Source organism: Maniola jurtina, chromosome 17 (assembly GCF_905333055.1).
Source record: "Maniola jurtina chromosome 17, ilManJurt1.1, whole genome shotgun sequence".
Taxonomy (NCBI): Eukaryota; Metazoa; Arthropoda; class Insecta; order Lepidoptera; family Nymphalidae; genus Maniola; species Maniola jurtina.
The window spans coordinates 7,059,210-7,079,942 of NC_060045.1; the positions used below are offsets into that span (position 1 = coordinate 7,059,210).

At 36.9% G+C, this 20,733-nt stretch overlaps 4 protein-coding genes and 1 long non-coding RNA gene across 6 annotated transcripts in view; 2 read left to right on the forward strand and 3 right to left on the reverse strand.

Annotated features, from left to right (window-relative positions):
• The window catches only part of LOC123873966, a 17,336-nt gene extending 13,977 nt beyond the window's left edge, over positions 1 to 3,359 (forward strand). Inside the window, exons 12-14 of the mRNA XM_045919089.1 lie at positions 27 to 180; positions 580 to 612; positions 1,566 to 3,359. Of these exons, the coding sequence (XP_045775045.1) occupies positions 27 to 180; positions 580 to 612; positions 1,566 to 1,923 (545 nt within the window). The 3' untranslated portion in view covers positions 1,924 to 3,359. The remainder of the gene's footprint in view (positions 1 to 26; positions 181 to 579; positions 613 to 1,565) is intronic.
• On the reverse strand, positions 3,219 to 5,278 carry LOC123873965. The gene is made up of 4 exons (XM_045919087.1): positions 5,131 to 5,278; positions 4,509 to 4,631; positions 3,801 to 3,990; positions 3,219 to 3,415 (listed from the first exon to the last, which is right to left on the reverse strand). Exons 1-3 carry the CDS (start codon positions 5,170 to 5,172, stop codon positions 3,835 to 3,837), a joined length of 321 nt encoding a protein of 106 aa, XP_045775043.1. The 5' UTR covers positions 5,173 to 5,278; the 3' UTR covers positions 3,219 to 3,415; positions 3,801 to 3,834.
• Positions 4,509 to 15,524, forward strand: LOC123873967. Its single transcript, XR_006797812.1, has 2 exons — positions 4,509 to 4,571; positions 15,494 to 15,524. It is a non-coding gene; the product is annotated as an uncharacterized LOC123873967 (long non-coding RNA).
• On the reverse strand, positions 13,895 to 16,145 carry LOC123873963. 2 transcript variants are annotated; one of them, XM_045919085.1, is made up of 4 exons: positions 15,991 to 16,145; positions 15,395 to 15,553; positions 14,409 to 14,597; positions 13,895 to 13,954 (listed from the first exon to the last, which is right to left on the reverse strand). In XM_045919085.1, the coding sequence occupies exons 1-3, from the start codon at positions 16,030 to 16,032 to the stop codon at positions 14,442 to 14,444; spliced, it is 357 nt and encodes a 118-aa protein (XP_045775041.1). In that variant the 5' UTR covers positions 16,033 to 16,145; the 3' UTR covers positions 13,895 to 13,954; positions 14,409 to 14,441. The 2 variants fall into 2 exon arrangements, with proteins under 2 accessions (XP_045775041.1, XP_045775040.1); XM_045919084.1 differs by lacking the exon at positions 13,895 to 13,954 and having other exon boundaries at positions 14,313 to 14,597.
• A 3,295-nt stretch (positions 16,146 to 19,440) lies between these two features.
• On the reverse strand, positions 19,441 to 20,505 carry LOC123873962. The gene is made up of 2 exons (XM_045919083.1): positions 20,379 to 20,505; positions 19,441 to 19,790 (listed from the first exon to the last, which is right to left on the reverse strand). Exons 1-2 carry the CDS (start codon positions 20,415 to 20,417, stop codon positions 19,467 to 19,469), a joined length of 363 nt encoding a protein of 120 aa, XP_045775039.1. The 5' UTR covers positions 20,418 to 20,505; the 3' UTR covers positions 19,441 to 19,466.
• Between the last annotated feature and the right edge of the window lie 228 nt (positions 20,506 to 20,733).

Here is a 20,733-nt window from a genome sequence, read left to right on the forward strand (position 1 = left end):
TATTTTTGGTTATGCGTCTGTTACAGATGAAGACGATGATGTTACTCGCGAAAATTTTGAAAAGCGTCACATTGGGTCACTCGCCCGATTAGGTTTATTGCCGTCTTTTAGATTTACCGGTGGACGGTACAGTAGGTCTGGAAGAGCCAGATTGTTAATGCCTAGTCAGGAATTATACAGGTTGTTCGGATGTTAATGCGCACTCAATGTCATAGTTTGTGCTATTTCTAAGTAGATAGACGATTACGATGTGCTTTAGAAAACGCTTTCTGAATAGTTTTTCGAAAGAAAAAACTAATAATAGAGGCATGATAAATGTTTAGAACGCATCCGTTAAAAGTTTTAAATGTCGGTGTTTAGATAAGGCCTTGATTGATTGAAATTTCGTATTAGAAGAATCCATGGTTGGGTTTATTTTTCAAAAACGCATGTTGATGTTAATTGTTTAGATGCTATCGGGTTTTATTACGAAAATGAGCAGTTTTGCTGTGAATAAATTTGAAATTCTCCGTTGTGTTTAGTTATAATTTTGTAACAATATTATCTACTTCAAATTTCAAAGAAGATTTTTTTTTTCAGGAAGCATTCCTCTGACGAGAATTTCGGGATTAGGTAAGTAAAACTAAATCGACGTAAATACTTACAAAATGGCTTATTTTATTTTAAATATTTTATAATAAAAAATGACTAGGTTATGCACTATGCAGCAATGCAAGTTGTGCGCATAATCATGCAGCTAGCCGAGAAAGTAGGTATCTTCAGGAAATGGATTTCAGAGTAACATGCGGAAAAAAACGTTTTGTTAAAAGAAAAATAATAATATAAAGTGTAAACCGTAAATAGGACAAGTTACAAGGTTTGCTCCATTTCTACGCTTCATTGTTTTATCGAACGCAATCCATTATATTATGAAAAGAATGGCCATAAGTACCTACCATTCTTGATGCTACTGTACCGAAGACTTAAATCTATCACACTTAATATTATAAAGGCGAAAGTTTGTATGTGTTTGTGTGTGTGTGTGTGTGTGTATGTTTGTTACTTCTTCACGCAAAAACCACTGGACGGATTTGGCTAAAATTCAGAATGCAGATAGATAAAATCCTGGATTAGCACATAGGCTACTTTTTATCCCGGAAAAATTAAAGAGTTCCCACGGGATTTTGAAATACCTAAATCCACGCGGACGAAGTCGCGGGCATCGGCTAGTATTTAAAAAAATAAATAAATCGAAAACGTCATTGAGACCACCGAAGCGAAGCATTGTACCCGAGATGGTGGCAGCATTGTCTCTTTGGATGGCGAAACTAATTCTTTGTCCACGGTAACTGCCAGCTTTTGGGTTCCTGGTGGACTCTATAACCTTTTTTGAAATTTCTTCAAAACAGCTCGAGTCTCAGGGCCCTACGACACCAAGGTCTCCACGCCAAAAGGCACAAATATGAATCTTTCAGTGCTTTCATCGAGGTTTTCATATTTGCACCTCTTGGCCCGTTCGGCTTGTGGCTGACTGGATCAAGGCGCCAATTTTTTTTTTAATAAACAAATTCTTTTGCTCTTCGTAGGGAATATCTCTCTGATTCCGAAGCTGACACACCCATCGATTCAGACGACACCGACATACCGCCGCCGCCAGTACCTGCTCACACGCACCCGACCGGCCGGTACCTCCACCGACCGCTAAACAACGACCTTCCTAACGCACCTCTCCCCCAGTCTCCACTGCTACTTAACTATCCGGACACTTTAGCCAAGAACCGCTGGCAGAGCAAGGACAATTCTAAGTTCTACTACTTTAGGTCATCAAAAGTTCCTTATCACTCGTCCGGCAAACGATACTTGCTGCTTCCCGCTGTAGATAATATTCTTCTACGGAAGGCTTACCGCAATAGCAGCCTTCCGAGTCGTCGTAAGAATCAGTAGCTATGCCATTGCAAGCTGAGGAAGGAACGGGCCCTCAGCTTGGTCGAAGCCTAGCTACATCAAATTAGAAACAAAATTTGCATAGGTTGGTTTAGTTGTTTTCAACATTGGAGGGCTTCGACCAATGCGTCGTCCATAATATAAAAACAATTGCTTTGATATTGATAGTTGAATATAAAGAATTTTGAAGAAAGTGGGAACATGCAAAATTGACAATAAAATGGGGTACCTACCTATATTAATTATTTGAAAAAAAGGAACTTAGGGTAAACTTAGGGTTCATGCCCCATTGAACTTTTAACATAAATTAAGCTAGCGGTTAAGATTTTTTTCGATAGTAATTATATCTATTAATTATTAAGAAAACGACAATGGCCGGTTTATGACTAACAGATCGATCGATGATATTTTTAAGATATATACGACTACTAGAAGATTATGTTGCCAATCGCAAAGTGGGTGTCTACTGTTTATCATCTATTTTTAATATCATATAGGTAAATTACAAATATTACTAAATGTTACTTGATGTTACAATGTATAAGTATGTCAAAATCCCAAAAAATCTCAACTGTAATTGAACAATCTTTCATATTTATAAACAACTGAAAAGTCGTGATAATTTAAATTTTATCCATTATCTAACATATCAAACAGTTGTCTCTAACTGACTAGAATTAGCTGTGTTTGACAAATAAATGACTATTTTTAATGATTTTGTAGAATCTTTTATCTACGCTCATATCTTAAAATCCTAATTGTGAATTCAAAAAGAGAACCCTAATGACACGTGCATTATTAAGAAAAAAATATTACTTTCCAAGAAAAACTTAAAAAAATATGTTTTCGGTACCATGATTTTTTTATTTGCATTTAAAGTTAAATAAGATGTGAGTTTAGATAAAGTAGTGTATGAAACTGCACTTCACTAGCTATCAAAACAGTTTTCTATAAAAACCTCGCCTACGGCTCGCATTATAAACTCCCACTCATGTTTTAGTAACCCTTGTTATGCAATAGTTTCATAAATTACTATTTTAAGTATAATATTGTCTTTTAACTTTTGAGCTTTGACATAAAAGAGTCAATGTAATCTATGAATCTTTAATAAACTTGGACAATAAACTAGAAACCTTCGGAGACCACTCTAAAGATAATAATTTTTAAATTTTATATACTGTAGCTCTCTTTCCATTGTCTTTAAAGCTAAATAATGGATATTTCTAAGACATCGTAAGTATTTATCTATTTATTAAAGTAGGGTCTTATTTATTGTAAATAAATTTAAACCACCATTACATTCTTGTTTTATTTGTGCTTTTGTATGTGATATAAATGTTCCCTGATTAAATTATAAGGCAATTCATTATTGAGTAAAACCATTATTAAGCTAATATTTCAGTAGATATTTTAATAAAAGAATAGGATCATTATACAAAAAAATCTAGTGAAAATGGATAAATTCGTTGCGTTGTTTATTTTCTTGTGGAATCTGAAACAAAAACGATACAATAATCAACGATCAATTGGTATTGATGGTATGAATATCAATAAAATAGTAAGTGTTCAAAATTATGGTATTGTATGTAATTAGTAATTTTTGAATACAGTTGAACCGATTTTGATGAAAGATACAGAGTTAGATTACATCCCAGGGAAGGACATAGACTACTTTTTACCCTGGAAAATCAAAGAGTTCCCATGGGATTTTTAAAGGCCTATCCGTTAAACCGATTCATATTAAATTTGGTATAGAGGTAGCTTGCATCCCGGAAACTGACATAGACAAATTTTAATCCCAGAAAATCAAAGAGTTCTTACGGGATTAAAAAAAACCTAAATCCACGCGGACGAATAAATAAAATTAATAAACTTACTGGGACAGCGTAGCGAGCAACTCTCATTGCCCGTTTAGCCAGTGGTAGTGCCGTTGCAGGCAGGGCCGGCGGTGAAGGAACAGCGACCACCGTTGCAGTACGGCAAGAATCCCCCGCAACGACGCACAATTCCATTGCCGTTGCGCAGGCACCGAACAGCCTGTCTGCAGCTTGCGCAGTAGGAACCAGGCTAACAATATTTAGCTCTTAGTAATGACTTTTGTACAGACGCCCTTTTTTATTTTTATTCAGATACAAGTCACCGCAATCTCACCTGGTGGTAAGTGATAATGCCGTCTAAGATGGAAACCAGCTAACCTGGAAGGGGTAGGCTATCTCAGCTTATAGAGCTATAGCAGTTGTGTGCACAGGGTCTATAGCCAGGGTAGGCATAAGTTAGGTAGTTGCCTATTTACTAGCGGTCATGATGAAAAATGAGCAGTGAACTATATGAATCAGGGCAAGCAGCGTTTTTATGCCTCTATGACCTGCACGCCGCTGAGCTATAGGTACTTATATTATCCATACGGCCTTTACGGCATTCTTACAGTCCGGTTCAGGACAAGGTTTGAAGTTCGAAAGGTTGTAGTTTCAAACTCTAGCCGTTGCACTATTGTAAAGCTCGTGGATAATAAGAAAGCTATCCTCGGGATGGCTTTCAGTGATGTAGAACTTTGTATGCGGGCAGGCTGTAGGTAAGGTACTCACCGTAGCAGTGTAGTTGCAAGGAGTTAGAGCTTGTCTTGTTTGTCGAGAGACACTCTCGGTAAGGTCGATTTGATCGGCGTCCGATAGGAGAGAATCATCAGCAAAAATTATGTTGACGGCTACCTATAAAAACAAATTATAGTATTAGGTTATTGGAAATTCTGCCGAGAAGACTTATTTACATGTCAACCCATTTCCGCCCCACTACTGAGTACGGGTCTCCTCTCAGAATGAGAAGGGTTTAGGCCATAGTCTGCCACGCTGGCCCAATGCGGATTGACAGACTTCACACACCCTTGAGAACATGGAAAACTCTCAGGCATGCAGGTTTCCTCACGATGTTTTCCTTCACCGTTAAAGCAAGTGATAGAAAAGTTAGTGGTGCGTGCCCGGGATCGAACCCCCGACCTCCGATTAGGAGGCGGACGTTCTAACCACAAGGCTATCACAGCTTTTATCATACCTAAATGATGGGCCCTAGAATTTCATGAAACTTTTAAAGCTATCAGAAAATTAATTGTTTAGTTATAAGTAGGTAGGCCAGTATCTTACAATGTAGGCTGCTTTAACTAATTTAATGAATATACTTACCTAATGGATTGAAAAATTAAACAAATCTTACCAGCGCCGTGAAAAAGAGAAAGCAGATGTTTCCAAGAGCCATCTTGAGGACTTTTATGGAGATTTTAATGTGTTGGTTTAATTATAAAGTTCGTTCTGCTGATGTCGAGGTGAGCTGCTGAATTTGCACTGAAGCAACGACTTTATATACTGTGGATTAATAGTACGTTTTATGCTAATTTCTAATTTATTGCAGGGTTGTCACCAAGTTTGTATTGTTTGCTACCTTATCGCTTCAGATGCATTTGTTGCATTTGACGATAATTTGAAAAGTTAACAATGTCATGGTTAGTAGTAGTTTTTTTTTTTAAAGAATATTAGCCATGTTAACAGAGCTCTCTCCGTCACTTACTCCATACAATCGTAGTTCCCATTTCATTTGAATATTAAGCAACCAAAGTCCATGAAATTTTGCAGACATAGTCTAGAAACTAATATCTGTGTCTGTGGTGTTTTAGATTTTTCTAAAAATATGTAGTTTTAAAATTACAGGGGCTCAAAGATTTGTATTTTTCTTTAAAAAAAGGCCCAACTTTGTGCTCGTTTTTCTAGACAACGAAGCAATTTAATGAAATTTGGAAAAACCACAGACCTAGAAAATTTAATGAATATTATGTAGTAAAAAAATTATCGTTATATATTTTATATTGTTATAATTATGTGGGAACTACGAAAACCAGAAATTACACCCAGAAATCTTGAAAATTTCGTGCTGTCTCGATTTGTGCAAGCGGGGTGGTGAAGTGCGGGGGACGACACGTGAAACTGACAGAAACGGACAGTCTAAACACACGGGCCACATTTAGACTGCACCCGACTCCAAACTTGTCGATAGGTCTAACTAAATACATTTCAACTTGCGTTAGACGTATGCGTTACCTACTCAGACGTTGCCTGTAGATAAAAATATGTCTCATGTTTGCTGGCAATAGCGTATGCATCAAACCCTGCAAGTTGCAACTCTCTTGCAACCTATTCCTCACGCAATACGCACAGCTTTAATATTATAATTTTTGACAATGTATACTATATGTAATGCCATATCACAGGTCACTCTCTGATTTATTGCTAACAATTTACTTCCAAATGCAAAGAAATCTAAGTGTGTTGAATTCACACTGCCCAATACCAGGACCTTAAATGACATAAATTCATTGATAAATAATCTTATGTTGAAAGTAAAGGAGAACCCCGTGTTTCTCGGTATAATGTTAGATGCAAAGCTTCTATGGAACACCCACATATCAACACTTGATGGTAAACTCAGCTCTGCTGCTTACACTGTTAGAAAAATTCGACAGGTACTGACGTGGAAACTGCAAAAATTGTATATTTTGCCTATTTTCACTGTATTATGTCTTACGGACTCTTGCTATGAGATAAAGCGGTAGATATTGAGAAAAAAATGTATTACAGAAAAGGACAGGACGTGCAATTTATAATTTAAAACCGCGCGCTGCCATACAATAAAAATATAAGGAAATAAGTACCTTATCTATTATCTTATAGTAGCTTCTAAATATATTTACAACTAGCTAATGCCCGCAGTTTCGCTCGCGTGGATTTAGGTTTTTAAAAATCCCGATCCTTTCATTTCCCAGAACAAAAGTTGCCTCTCCGTAATAGCCCGTCCCCGGGATGCAACTTGTTTCTGTATCACGTAAGAATATTTAAACGGATTATCCTTTTCAAATCCCGAGGGATCACCAGGATTTAGGAATGCAATTTCTTACAGCATCAGGGTTGAGGTCAACGACAAAGTGTTTACTTGGTATAGATACCTTCAATATCAATTAATAATCGACACTTTTTAAATCCCATTAGCTTTAGTAGTCAGGTCCCCTGCAACATCAGGATTGAGGAGTTGGAATCCAAATTTTTTATTGAACAATGTCGCAAACTTTCTTTATCGATTAAAAAAACTACCCAAAATTACGCAGTTAGGTTACCTGCCAAATTTCATGGTTTTGAGTCAACGGGAAGTACCCTAGAGGTTTTCTTGACACACACGACAGACAGAGAGATAGACAACAAAGTGATCCTATAAGAGTTCCGTTTTTCATTTTGAGGTACGAAACCCTAGAAAACGTAGGAACGGCATTCCGAACCAGTGGTAAATTTTTCTGACCATCCAAAAACACTTTGAAGTTTACCTAAAAGTTTACAGGAATAAAAATTTATCATTGTATTCCATCCCATTTCATTCTATTCCATTCTGTTCAAAGATAAATAGATAATAAAAATATTTGTCACCGAAACAATAATTTACGATACATCGACCAATATCAATTTTACTGATGACAATCTGACTATTACCAAAGTGAACGACTACTATAATATCTATTATATACGACTAACATAATATGTATTATAAATTGTGTGCCGTTTGCATTCTCACTAGGTTCTCATTAAGTTTGTTTTATTTGGTTAAACTTTCTGGCATTTATATTGTTATGACGTTTAATTGGCAAACAGTCTGTTTATTGGCTGAAACTCAAAAATTCAGCCAATCACAACAAAGAAAATATTGTAATAATGATTGATGCAGCTTTCTGTAATTGAAAACAAAATATTTGACATTAACTTGAATGTGACAGTGTTTTCCGAATAGGGTTGCCAGAGGCCCCGTATTTTACTGGTTACCCCGTATGTCAGGATAGAGAAACCGGTAATTATGAAAATAAAATACGGGGCAAATAAAACTAAATATTTTTAGGGTTCCGTAACTCAAAAGCAAAAAGAACTCTTATAGGATCACTTCGTTGTCTATCAGTCTGTCTGTCTTTCCGTCTGTCCGTCTGTCCATCTGTCCTTCTATCCGTCTGTCATGTGTTCATGAACAAATATTAGTATTTTCAATTTTCAAAGTAAGATAACTACATATATCAAGTGGGTTATCATATGAAAGGGCTTTACCTGTTCATTCTAAAACAGATTTTTATTTATTTTTATGCATATTTTTTTTAATGCATAACAGTTTTTGATTTCTCGTGTAAAATGTCGAAAAAAATACCCGAATCGGAACCCTCGGTGCGTGAGTCTGACTCGCACTTGGCTGGCGAAACCGAACACTGACGTTATGTCCAGTAGAAAGAATATTTTCCTTTTGCGGCAATGCGTAGCCGAAACCCACTCGATATTGATCATGGTCGTAGCCAAGGCGGCGGGGCTTGGTTTGAGGATGTTAGCCTTTTTTTATACAAGTTAGCCTGTGACTTTAATCTTTTCTAGTGGTAAGTGATGATGCAGTCTAATTTCTTGGCCGTTAGGGCCATACTAACCATATAACTAGCCATGACCGAAGCCTCCCACCAGACCAGAAATTTAGAAATGGCGACTGCGCCTGGGAAGCCGTCAAAAACCTAAGCCTAAAATAATACTTACACTATTTCTTGCATTTGCTTACCAATTTTTTTTTGGAAATATATCAAACATTTCGCGCTCACTTCACTCGCGCTTTGAATTTGTATTACTTGGTGTAAGCCCCGCAATTTCGTTTGCATGAATTTAGAGTTTTAAAAATTCCGTGGGGGATTTTCCGGGCTAAAAAGTTTATGTCTGGGATGCAAGTTACCTCTGAATAGTAAGTACCAAAATTTTGGTAAAGAAGATGGGCCGTGAAAGGGTAACAAATAGATAGGCAAATAGATATACTGTCGTATTTGTAATATTAGTATGGATAGGGAGCTTTAAAAATAAAATCTTGCTATGGCTAAACTCGTTTCCCTTTCACTTTAATTCTTTCTGTAATTGAACCAAAAACACTTACGCTCACTGCGCTCGCGCTTTTTTATTGTTGTATTTTATCCCACTGTCAAATTGAAAGGCGAAATTCCACTAACCAGGTAATTAGCCCATAAAGTTGAGCGAATGTTATTTTCCTCATGACAGGATTCAGTTCCGGCCCTGATAAAACCTCTCCCGAAATCGATTCCTGGCTACGGCCATAGTATTGATACTGTGAAGGTGGAATCACAAGTTAAATGTAAATTTAAGTTAAAATGCAAAGATTGTATGCATGAAATGTATAACATTTTGCTTTACAAAACTAGAGTTTTTAAAAGCTATTTAGATAAATAAATCTTTTATTTAAAATCACATTGCAAACACAGTTCACCAATCAAGACACGGCAACATACAGAGAAAAAATACAAAACTTACAAATAAACTGAAATATCTAAATAGGCTTTCCATGCATTTCAGAGAGAACCACCGCCTATTTCTTCAAATACTTCAAATTTTTAAATTTCTTCAAATCTAAACCCCGTATTTTTGATGGTGGTAGCCTGTAAATCAAAAAGAGGCAGGTGGCAACCCTACTTGCCACATGACATTACAGAATGAAAAATTGTTTTCATTACTCGGTAAGCCTACTGCCATAGTTTCACAGAAAGTGTGACGGTAGTTGTGACCTCTGATTGGTCGACTCTCTTTCACTATTTGCTAAAATTGATGATTGCAACAACAATTTTTTCTTTTTTGTAATCAAAAACAGAACACGGACGTCATACAGGTTGACTAATTGCAATCATTTCTGACCGGCTAACATTGTTCCGCTAGTGGCTCAAACTCACTGTCGCAGCAAGAACATGGTAAATTCAGCCAATCACAGCAATTAGAATTGGTTATCACAAATGCACCGATCTAGGAACCGAGAATACACGAACCAGGGCAGATAGAGATGAGAACAATAATATCATACGTAGGAAATCGACGGGGGATCGTTGACAATGATCCTCTTAATTGACTAATATTCCCCTTTCCTCTCCAACTAAGCGTCAGGCTTGTGCTAGGAGTAGGTACGACAATAGTGCAACGGGCAGGGTTTGAACCGTCGACCTTTCGGTTTTCAGTCCACTCCTTTACCGGTTGAGCTATTGAGGCTCTTTTTAGTAGTATAGTTCAGGATTTCGTACTTAAACTGTGTCTAACTTTACAAAATTCATTTAAGTAGATTGGTTAGAGTTTATACTAATTCAATTTATTGTCGCAAAAAAATAAAACACTGCCCGTTTATTTTAATTTAATAGGTAGGTACAATTGTTAGTCACCGTTTAAGTTTTCAGTCAAGTCAGTAAAATAATTTTCCGTTTTAGTCATGTACTAAAAAGCTTGGATAATAAGTGCCCAAGCTTTTTAGTGCATTACAAAACTGATTAATTTTCATTTAGTTAGGTACTAACAAATAAAATCAGTAAGTGCAAGGATTGGTTACAGTGAGCCATATTGTGGCCATAGAGACCGTTATTAGATTAGAAAACCGACAAAGTGCGAGTCGGACTCCCTCACCTAGGGTTCCGTAGCTTGAAAAGTTACGTGTATAAATATAAGTTTGTATCTTTTGATTACGTTGGCACAGTAGTTTGATTTTTTCAAAGCTCCAAAAGACTGTAGACTTGAGTATTTCATAACATATCTATGATTTCATATTAATTTCAACTTGACACCTTCACGCGTCCCCAAGAAAAAAGATCGTGAGAGATAGACAGACAATAAAGTGCTCCTAAAAGGGTTCCTTTCTTCCTTTTGAGGTCCGGGATCCTAAAAGTGTTAATCATAGTATAACAAGATGAAGTCGTATATTATAATTAAAGCGGTTAAATAACACGTTAATTTTTCGACATAAAATACATAACATCGGGTCTAAAAAGTGGCAAATATTTACGAAATTCAAATATTTGTCCATCCCACGCCCTGGCCGTGAACGTGAGATTACGTTAAACGCACACAATGCTAACAAACAAGAATGTTTCAGCGCAATAGTCGCTTTCATTTCATATAAATATACCTAAGCACACTACATTCATCTCATACACAATGGGGCAAAACAACTCGTGAGGTCGTGATGCATGTCTCTAACAAAGTGAGGCTGATAAAAGTGAACAATAGATGTAGTATCTAATAATGGTAGTGTCGTAGAAAGGATAAATGCTATCTAAGCTTTTCTTTAGGACTTATACGCAGTAAGGCAGGTTAGTTATTTGTTTACGTTTTCCTAATATACACCCCTGCCCGGCTAGCATGGGCAGTAGATAAAAATTATATCCCCCCATTATATCCACTGATGTTATACAAATATGTACACAAATGTTATACAAGAGGTAGCTAGTTCCGGATTCAGTAAGAATATCTAACTCGAAGTAAATTATTAGGAACAACGTGAAGTGTTAGTCATGTATTATTTTTAACCCCCGACCCAAAAAGAGGGGTGTTATAAGTTTGACGTGTGTATCTGTGTATCTGTGTGTCTGTGTATCTGTGTATCTGTGTATCTGTGTATCTGTGTATCTGTGTATCTGTGTATCTGTGTATCTGTCTGTGGCATCGTAGCGCCTAAACGAATGAACCGATTTTAATTTAGTTTTTTTTGTTAGAAAGGTGGCTTGATCGAGAGTGTTCTTAGCTATAATCTAAAAAAATTGGTTCAGCCGTTTAAGAGTTATCAGCTCTTTTCTAGTTTTCTTGTAGAAAAGAAGGTTATATAACCGTTAGGTTCATAATATTATGTCAATAGACAAATGTCAAGCTGTCAAGATGGACGTTGCCTAAATACATAATTATTTATTTGAAAATGATGTTTTGGAAAACTCAAATACTTTGGATCGTCGGGGGTGTTATAAATTTTTAATTTACACTTGTATCTTTAAAAATTGGTGATAAAAGTGTGAATTAAAAAACAACACCCCCGACAAGTGAAGGTTACAGTAACTAGAAAAGAGCTAATAACTTTCAAACGGCTGAACCGATTTTCTTGGATTTTAGCTAAGAACACTCACGATCAAGCCGTCTTTCAAACAACAAAAACTACATTAAAATCGGTTCATTAGTTTAGGCGCTACGATGCCACAGACAGATACTCACGTCAAACTTATAACACCCCTCTTTTTGGGTCGGGGGTTAAAAATAGTACTTTACTGTCCAGGCCGGAATAAAGCAATTGCGAGTAATATACGTATATGGAAGGACGAGGAAAAGCCTTTATATATTTAGATAAATAGTGTATGTAGAGAGGGACATGTGGCCTAGTTGTGACAGCGCATGTCATACAAATCATACGATCACACAGGTTAAGCAACGATGATCCCGCTCGGTAACTTGATGGGTGGCAGGCTGTAGTTTTGAATTTGTCATTTTCGTTTCCCCCGTGCCTCGAAGAGCACGTTAAGCAGCCGCGCCGCCAGGTCCGAGTTATTATCACTAACATCTGATAAGCGTTGCGGTCTTATTAATGAGAGGTCCCGGGTACGATTCCCGGCAAGGGTTTGGAATTTTATAATTTTTAAATCTCATTTATTGTCTCCTGGGAGGCTTCAGCTGTGGCTAGTTACCACCCTACGGGCAAAACCGTGCTGTGAAACAATTTTGCGTTCCGGTATTCTGGTATGTAGAAACCAGAGGGGTTTAATAAACACTGCCATACTCCTTCCAGGTTAGCCCGCTTTAATCTTAGATTGCATCATTGCTTACTATAACAGGTGAGATTGCAGTCAAGGGCTGACTTGTATTTGAATAAAAAAATTGCCGTTACCTCAGGGTACTTATATCTCGTTCTCTTAGTTGAGTCGTATGCGGAAGGATCTGGGATCCACCGCATTATTGTCCCAAGGTTGCCTATGCCAATTTGCGGGACACAAGTGTTAAATCGTAGCCAGGTTCCTCGATGAAATGATAGACATAATCCATTTAGTAACGTTTATTTCTCCCAAACACTATATTAGTTATTTGTCGTGATTTATTTCGTTTACTTGGTTAGTATTTGATTATTCACTTTATTAGGTAGTTCATAAATTTTTGGCCGTGGGCCGCCATTACAAAAACCCTTCAACGCTGACGCTCAAAAACTAAGGACCCGTAAGAATCCCGTGGGAACTCTATAATTTTCTGGGATAAAAAGTAGCCTATGTCCTTTCCCAGGATGTAAGCTAACTCTGTACCTTTCATCAAAATCTGTTAAACTGTTGGACCGTGAAAATGTAGCAGACAGACAGACGGACAGACAGACACACTTTCACATTTATAATAAGTACTAAGTATGGAGTAGGGATATGGATTAGTATGATAATGGGACGATCCTCACCAATGAGGAATATGGCGCAGAGAGAGAGATGCAGCGATCGCCAACAAAGCCAGAACCGCGATTTTCGAGGACAATTTCCACAATAGTAATAATAATAGTTCAGCCAATTTACACTAGCTTATGTCCACAACTTTATCTATGTGGATTAAGGTTTTAAACAGTGGGTACCTACCTACTCAGTAATGTTCCGAGATAAGTATAATTAATTATTATTATTAGGATATAAATTATTTAAACAATACATTTTAGCAGGATCCCTAGGACTGCGATGACAGCTTGAAGGTGGTCCAAGAAGATACCTATACCTTGTAAAACTGTATGGTTCCATTAATCGAGTCTACACTCTAGCAAACACTTGGTCATAATAATTTTGCTCCAACGCCGAAGATTTTTGAAAGGAAATGGGCCTTATTATTCAGATACAATATTTTTGTTTGGGATTAAATCTTACAAGTATTTTCATAGCATTTTTTATTTTATACTTTTTAATCCATTTTAACTTTTAAAACGTGATACTTATTTTAACTTTTTTTAAAGTCAATATTATCTATGAATCCTTGAATCCTGAATTACCTAGGGATTACAATTAAAACTTTAGACTATAGCTCTCTTTCCATTGTCTGCTAAGCTAAAAATGGATATTTATAACACATCGTAGGTATTTATTTAAATAAATTAAAAGAACCAATGTTATATTCTTGTTTTATTCATGCCTTTGTATTGATATAATGTTCCTTAATTGAAAGATCTGAAACAAAAAGAATTACTCAACGAATGATCACTCATCTAGCTGTGGATGATGGACACGGGGCGGCCCGTCGTTCAAACTGTAGTCCTCAGGTTGGTTGGTGTGTTGTGGTTCCAGCATGCCTCCAACGGTGTTTGGGGGCACGTAGTGTCCCAGTGGTGGGTCTACTGAGGCCGACATCCGCTGGCTAAGTGACGAAACGTTGTCGGTCCCTTACGCTCCGTCGCTCGTCAGAGCGGTGGGATGGAACTTCGTGAGGTTTTTAGTCGGTAGGAGTCCTACATAACCACTGTTTTCCCCCTCGCTGGTGGTATCTATGACGGATTTTCCTCACGGGTAAAAATAAAAGGTAGGAAAATTAAATATTAAACATGTATTTGTTAAATTTTATTGTTTAGTTACAATAAAACTAAGGCTAGCCTTAACTGGTTAATACTCTACAACATAAACTCACTGAGTAGTGTAGCGAGTAGGTCCTATTCTCTGTTTATTCGGTAGTCGTGGCGTTGCAGGCAGGGCCAGGGATGAAGGAACAGTAGCCCCCGTTACAATACGGAAAGAATCCCCAGCAAGTACGAGCAATTCCATTGCCACTGGGCAGGCACCGAACAGCCTGTGTGCAGCTTTCGCAGTAGCGACCAGGCTGGAAATATTTAGTTTTAGTAATGACCGTAGATACTTTTATATATGGTAATGACTTTAGTACAGATCCACTATATAAATTGTAGATTGCGCCTATCTGCTGAAATCAGTCAAGTCCATGATACTACGATCCGATATAATTTATAACTAGCTGCCCGCAACTTCGTCCGCATGGATTTGGGTATTTGAAAAAGCCGTGTTGAAAAACTCTTTGATTTGCGCGGAGGGTGCCGGATTATTGGATGTGACAGGTTATTGAAGTGCCGGATTAGTGAGATTCTACAGCAGTCCTAGCCATTGCACTGAAGTTTGAAGGTTGTAGTTTTAAACCAACCTATCTAGGTACTCTATTCGCTATTGTACTCTGCTCAAGGTACTGGAATTGGTCCACAAAGAGAGAGAACTCATGTCTACCATCATGCGATGGAAGCTCGCTTCCTTTGGGCATTTACAGAGAGGAGGACAATTCTCATTCCCAAGATTAGTGTTGGAAGGGAGAATTGCAGGCAAAAGAGCTCAAGGTCGCCAAAGACGCAAATGGTTGGATGATATAAGGGGGTGGAAAGGGCTTAGTTACCCGAAGTTGAAAGAGGCAGCTTTTAATAGAGAAGCTTTTCGGATGATGATCGCCAAACTTCGTTTCGAAGAAGGCACGCGATGATGATGGCTCTGCTCACTATTGTAAAGCTCGTGGACACAGATAAGGGATCTGTGTTTATGGATGATAAAAACGCAATGGCTAGGCGAGGGTGGTTTTCAGTGATAGATATAGAACTTCAGATGCGCAGAAGTACTTACCGTGGACGAGTAATCGCAAGAAGTTATTTGAGTGAACAATAGTCTCTCTTGAGGTGGTTCTGGAGCATGTCTTGCTTGTCGAGAGGCACTCTCGGTAAGATCGATTTGATTGGCATCCGATAGGAGAGAATCATCAGCAAAAATTATGTTGACAGCTACCTTTAAAAACAATTTTAGTACTTATTAGGTAAATGGTAACTCTGCCAAGAAGACTGACTCAGACTTTGTGGAGTTTAAATAATATTGACTAATTTGGTAACAATGAAAGAAAAAAAAATGTTTATAAATATATTCTTTTAGTATTTTGATAATAAGAAACAAATTATTAAAATGAACAAATTAAGTAAATGCAGTGAATAACAAAATACAAGAGGACAAAAGACAAGGGAAGGAATTGCGTTTGCTTGTGGTTGAGAAAGAATTCTCGTGAAAATAATATTACCTAAGTGAACTTTTAAATGAAACTTTTAAAGCTGTTTCGAAAAATTAATTATTTATTTAACTCTAAGTGAGTTATCTTACAACAGCTTTAGGCTACTAATTTAATTGAGTACTTAATTGATAAATAATTGATTATAAAATTAAACAAATCTTACCAGCGCCGTAAATACGAGAAAGTAGATGTATCCAAGAGCCATATTAAGGGCTTTTATGGAGATTTTATGTGATATAAATCTGAACGATATATCTGATATCGAGGTGAGCTGCTCAATTTGCACACAAGCATCGACTTTATATACTTACTGTTGATTAATAATACGTTTTATGCTAATTTCTAATTTATTACAGGGTTGTCAGTAGTGGCATGCACAGGGTTTAAAGCCAGGGTAAGCATTAGTTAAGGAAGTAAATTAATGAGCATTGAGCAATTTCAACTGAGGTAAGCAGTGCTTATATGACTCTATGACCAGCAAGTTTGTCAGCAAGTATTGGTTGCCAGCAAGTTTGTATCTCTTTTGCTTTGTGCCTTGTCGCTTTAGATGGTTTTGACTATTTGATTTTTTGATTTAGACTATTTGACTTTAATTGATCTCTGACCATTCTTAGATTTCATATATTTGTGCGTTTGATGATAATATGATATTTAATGATATTTAATTTTATAATTCAGGATATCCTAAATAATTATCCCAAACTGTGTTTAAGTTTACTAAGTTCAATCAAGGGTCAGTAGTCAGTACCCTTAAGCTCTTTAGCCTTTGTTCAAATAAGGACAGATTCTCAAAAAGACAGATCAGAGGGATCTATCCTTATGCGAACAAAGGATATTTAGTAGGTACATTACAAAACTAATGAACTACTATAAAGTTCTACTAACTAACTAACTTCATAGCTCAACCGGTAAAGGAGTGGACTGGAAATCGAAAGGTCGACGGTTTGTCCGTGATGCTATTGTCGTACCTACTCCTAGCACAAGCTTGACGCTTAGTTGGTGAGGAAAGGGGAAATTAGTCATTTAACATGGCTAATATTCTTTTCTATAAAAAAAATGTAAATTAATTTTCTTTTTATTAGTTACTAACAAAAAATTCTCTGTGCTAACAAATAAAATCAGTTAGTAGGTAGGACCAGGAGGAATTTCTGTAGTCTGATAATAACAGAGACCGTTACTAGATACTAAGATAGTAAAGTGCAAAAGTGTTAACGATAACAAAAGAAAACGAAGTCGTATACGCTGTTAAAATGCACGTTTTTTTAAGAATACCGTACCTCAAAAGGAAAAAAGGGACCTTAATAGGATCACTTTGTTGTTTGTCTGTCTGTCTGTCCACCTGTCCGTTTGACCGTCTGTCCGTCTGTTCGTCTGTCGTGTCTGTCAATAAAACCTATAGGGTACTTCCCGTTGACCTAGAATCATGAAATTTGGCAGGCAGGTAGGTTTTATAGCACAAGACGTGTAGGAAAAAATCCGAAAACCGTGAATCTGTGGTTACATCACAAAAAATAAATGATTGAAACTGTGTCGTGTGTGTCCATGAACAACTTAATATCATTAGGTAATATTTTCAATTTTCAAAGTAACATAACTATAATAAGTGGGGTATCATATGAAATGGCTTTACCTGCACATTCTAAAACAGATTTTTATGTATTGTAGTTTTTCATTTATTTATTAATCGTGCAAAATGTCGAAAAAATACCTGAGTACGGAACCCTCGGTGCACGAGTCTGATTCGCACTTGGACGGTTTTTCGACATCAATGTGGTTCTATACTATAGCACAACGGATCTTAAAAATGGCAAATATTTACGAACCCCAAATATTTGTCCTACCTTCAGGCCCTGGCCGTGAACGTGACATAACGTTAAATGCACACAATGCTAACAAACAAGAGTGTTTCAGCGTAATAGCCGCTTTCATTTCATACACAGTAGACACCTCAAACCAACTCGTGAGGTCGTGAATGCATGTCTCTAACAAAGTGAGGCTGATAAAAGTGAACAATAGATGTAATAAGTAGTACCTAATAATGGTAGTGTCGTAGAAAAAGGTTAATGCTATCTAAGCATTTCTTAAGATTTAGTACGTAGTAAGGTAGGTGAGTTATTTGTTGTATTATAGAAGCAGGCGTTATTTGCGGAAGTCCATGATATACAAGGAACCAAAAGCTTAATTTGCTATAATCCGCCAAACCAACGAAATCTGTATGGTACGCAGCACCACACAAATTCCAACACCACTGTTAATTATTGCACAGCAGTGGTGTTGGGATTTGTGTGGTGCTGCGTACGTATGTCAGCCAATTTACACTAACTTATTCCCGCGCCTTCATCTATGTGGATTAAGGTAAGATTAAACAGGTAGGTACTTACTCAGTAATTTCCCGAGATAAAATACATCCTATTGTCATCTTCACGATGCAAGTTATCATTTGCCTTTCATCAAGATTGATTCAGTGATTCAGCCGAAGCTATTTTACAAGTGTTTTGTTTCTGTATGAGTCGAACTAGTACTTGAGCAGTTTTTTTTTTAATTTTTTGTAGTCTGCCAAGTAAACACTCTTAATAAAATCCTTAACAGAATTAATAAGTGAAGTCTAAACACACACTTTCCGCCCACTTCATGTTAGAGCCAAAAATACAGTCTGACAAGGGTTGCAAGATTAGGAAAGTACATTGACGTTACTGGTTGAAATGGAATTTTCATTAAACCCAAACATTCATCTAATTGAATTCCTTACACTCTTTGGATTAAAAATAAACGGTCAGAAAATGTAAGACATAGATCCAACTTTGACGATAAAATACTTCAGAAAAGTATCAATTTAATTTAATTTCATTCGACTAATTAGGAAATAGTATAGGATTTGTAGTGACATAGGTTTTGTAAAGTAAAATAAATGAAATTCATATTATAGAAAGTTAATTTTAATGATATTTTTATATCTCCCAATAAATTTTATTATTCTTTATACTAGGTACCTACGTACTTACTGAGATTTGACTTTTGAGTGATTAATGATCTTTTTGTAAGTAGTTATTTGAATTATTTTTAAGAAATAACAAAAGAAAAGACGTACCTATACCTAATACCCACCATGCATTTCCAATATGAAGACCATTAAGAACTAAGAAGATATAGCTTTATATTTTACTGTTTTTTTTAACCTACAAAACATGACAATTAGGCACTTATTTAAAAAACCTCTGAAGATCATTCATATTTAAATGACATCCTCCACATAACGTAACGTATTCTCAATTGAGCAATCTCTAATTTATTACTATGTTAGTTTTTTTTTAAACCTACAAAACATGGCAATCACTTATTTAGAAAATCTCTAAAGATCATCCTCCACATATCAACATATTCTCTATTAAGCAATTTTTGATTATTATTAATATTATTCAACATTTTTCAAAATATCGATGGTCTTCACATTTGAAACGCATAGGCTAACTGCATATTATAGTTCGCGACAGATGACTCGACATGGTAATTCGGATGAGTAGCGCAGACCCGGTGCAGGATGACGCGGGTGACGTGCGGGTGTGCGGGGCGTACCCTCGCCTCATACCCCGATTGCCACGTCAACCTCTCGCGAACTAAAGTTACATGCTCTTGAATTGCCTAAGCACACGCAAGACTGGGTACAGCTGAACAGATGCCAAGATTGCAGTGAGGTCTCGCAGGATCATTGCAGCTCTTCAGAAGTCCACCGATGGGCTTGCAAATGACGCGAGTGTTACAATCGTGGCAAGAGATCCTTGGTATGACTGTTACATCGCATGTAGTCCAATTCATAGGATTTAGAGGATTTGGTCCGACATTTGCCTCTAGATTTTCTTCTTCTACTTGGCGACGAGCTCTCCCTTGGTTTTGGTGAGGGCCGCCTTGAGACACGTGCGGTCCACCTTGGGCGCTCTGACCCAAGCAAACAGCCAATAAGGCGATCTGAAAGGTTAGGCTAAATATAGTTCCGTTTGCATTCCCAAGGCATTGTTTGAATTTCATTGATAGCTTCTGGACCGCAGTGATTGAATGTAAATAAGCGATAAAAATATTTATATCTTGGTGAAGAATGTTTCACAGAAAATCGCTCGGGCAAAAATTTCATGAGGGCTTTGTTATTTTCCTGATAAAATTAGTTTTCTTCATTTATTTCGCTCGTGAAACAACTTTTAATAATTTTCTAAACTAGAGTATTTGAAGGCGCATCGTGTCAATTCAGTTTATAGCTTCATATTATATCAGCACGGGCCAATAACGGTATGGCAGACTTCACATACCTTTGAGAACATTATGGAGAACTCAGAGGCATGCAAGTTTCTTCATGATATTTTCCTTTTCCGTTAAAGCAAGTGGTGTTTTATTGCCTAAAATGCATATAAGTAGCTCTGAAAAGTTAGAGGTTCGTGCCCAAAATTGAACCCCCCACCCCCTGAATAAGAGGCCGATGTCTTACAAGCTTGGTGCCCAAGACCATTGGATATATCTATCGGTTGTGAACCGTGAAACCGTGAAAAGTTAAATTTTACTTACCAGCACTATGATAGCAGTGATACTCTTAAAACCAGCCATGTTTTGTTCTAAGTACTTAGTATCTGTGCTGATGAATGCATCTGCTTTTATAGTATTTCGTAGTTATCTCGGTAAACTATCCCCCGACCGCTTGAGAAAGCGTAAACAAGGAAATCACAAGCCTGGGTTTTCCTACAATACGTAGTCAACAACGGAAATTTTACTATTGTTTACTAGTAATATCGCTGTTTCAGAGTCAGGTAAGTATACTTTACCTAGCTGATATATAGCTGATATATTATGTATGGTGGTATCTACTACTTTTAAACAAAAATATCAACTATCATTATTTTCATAAGGAGTATGGACTTTGATT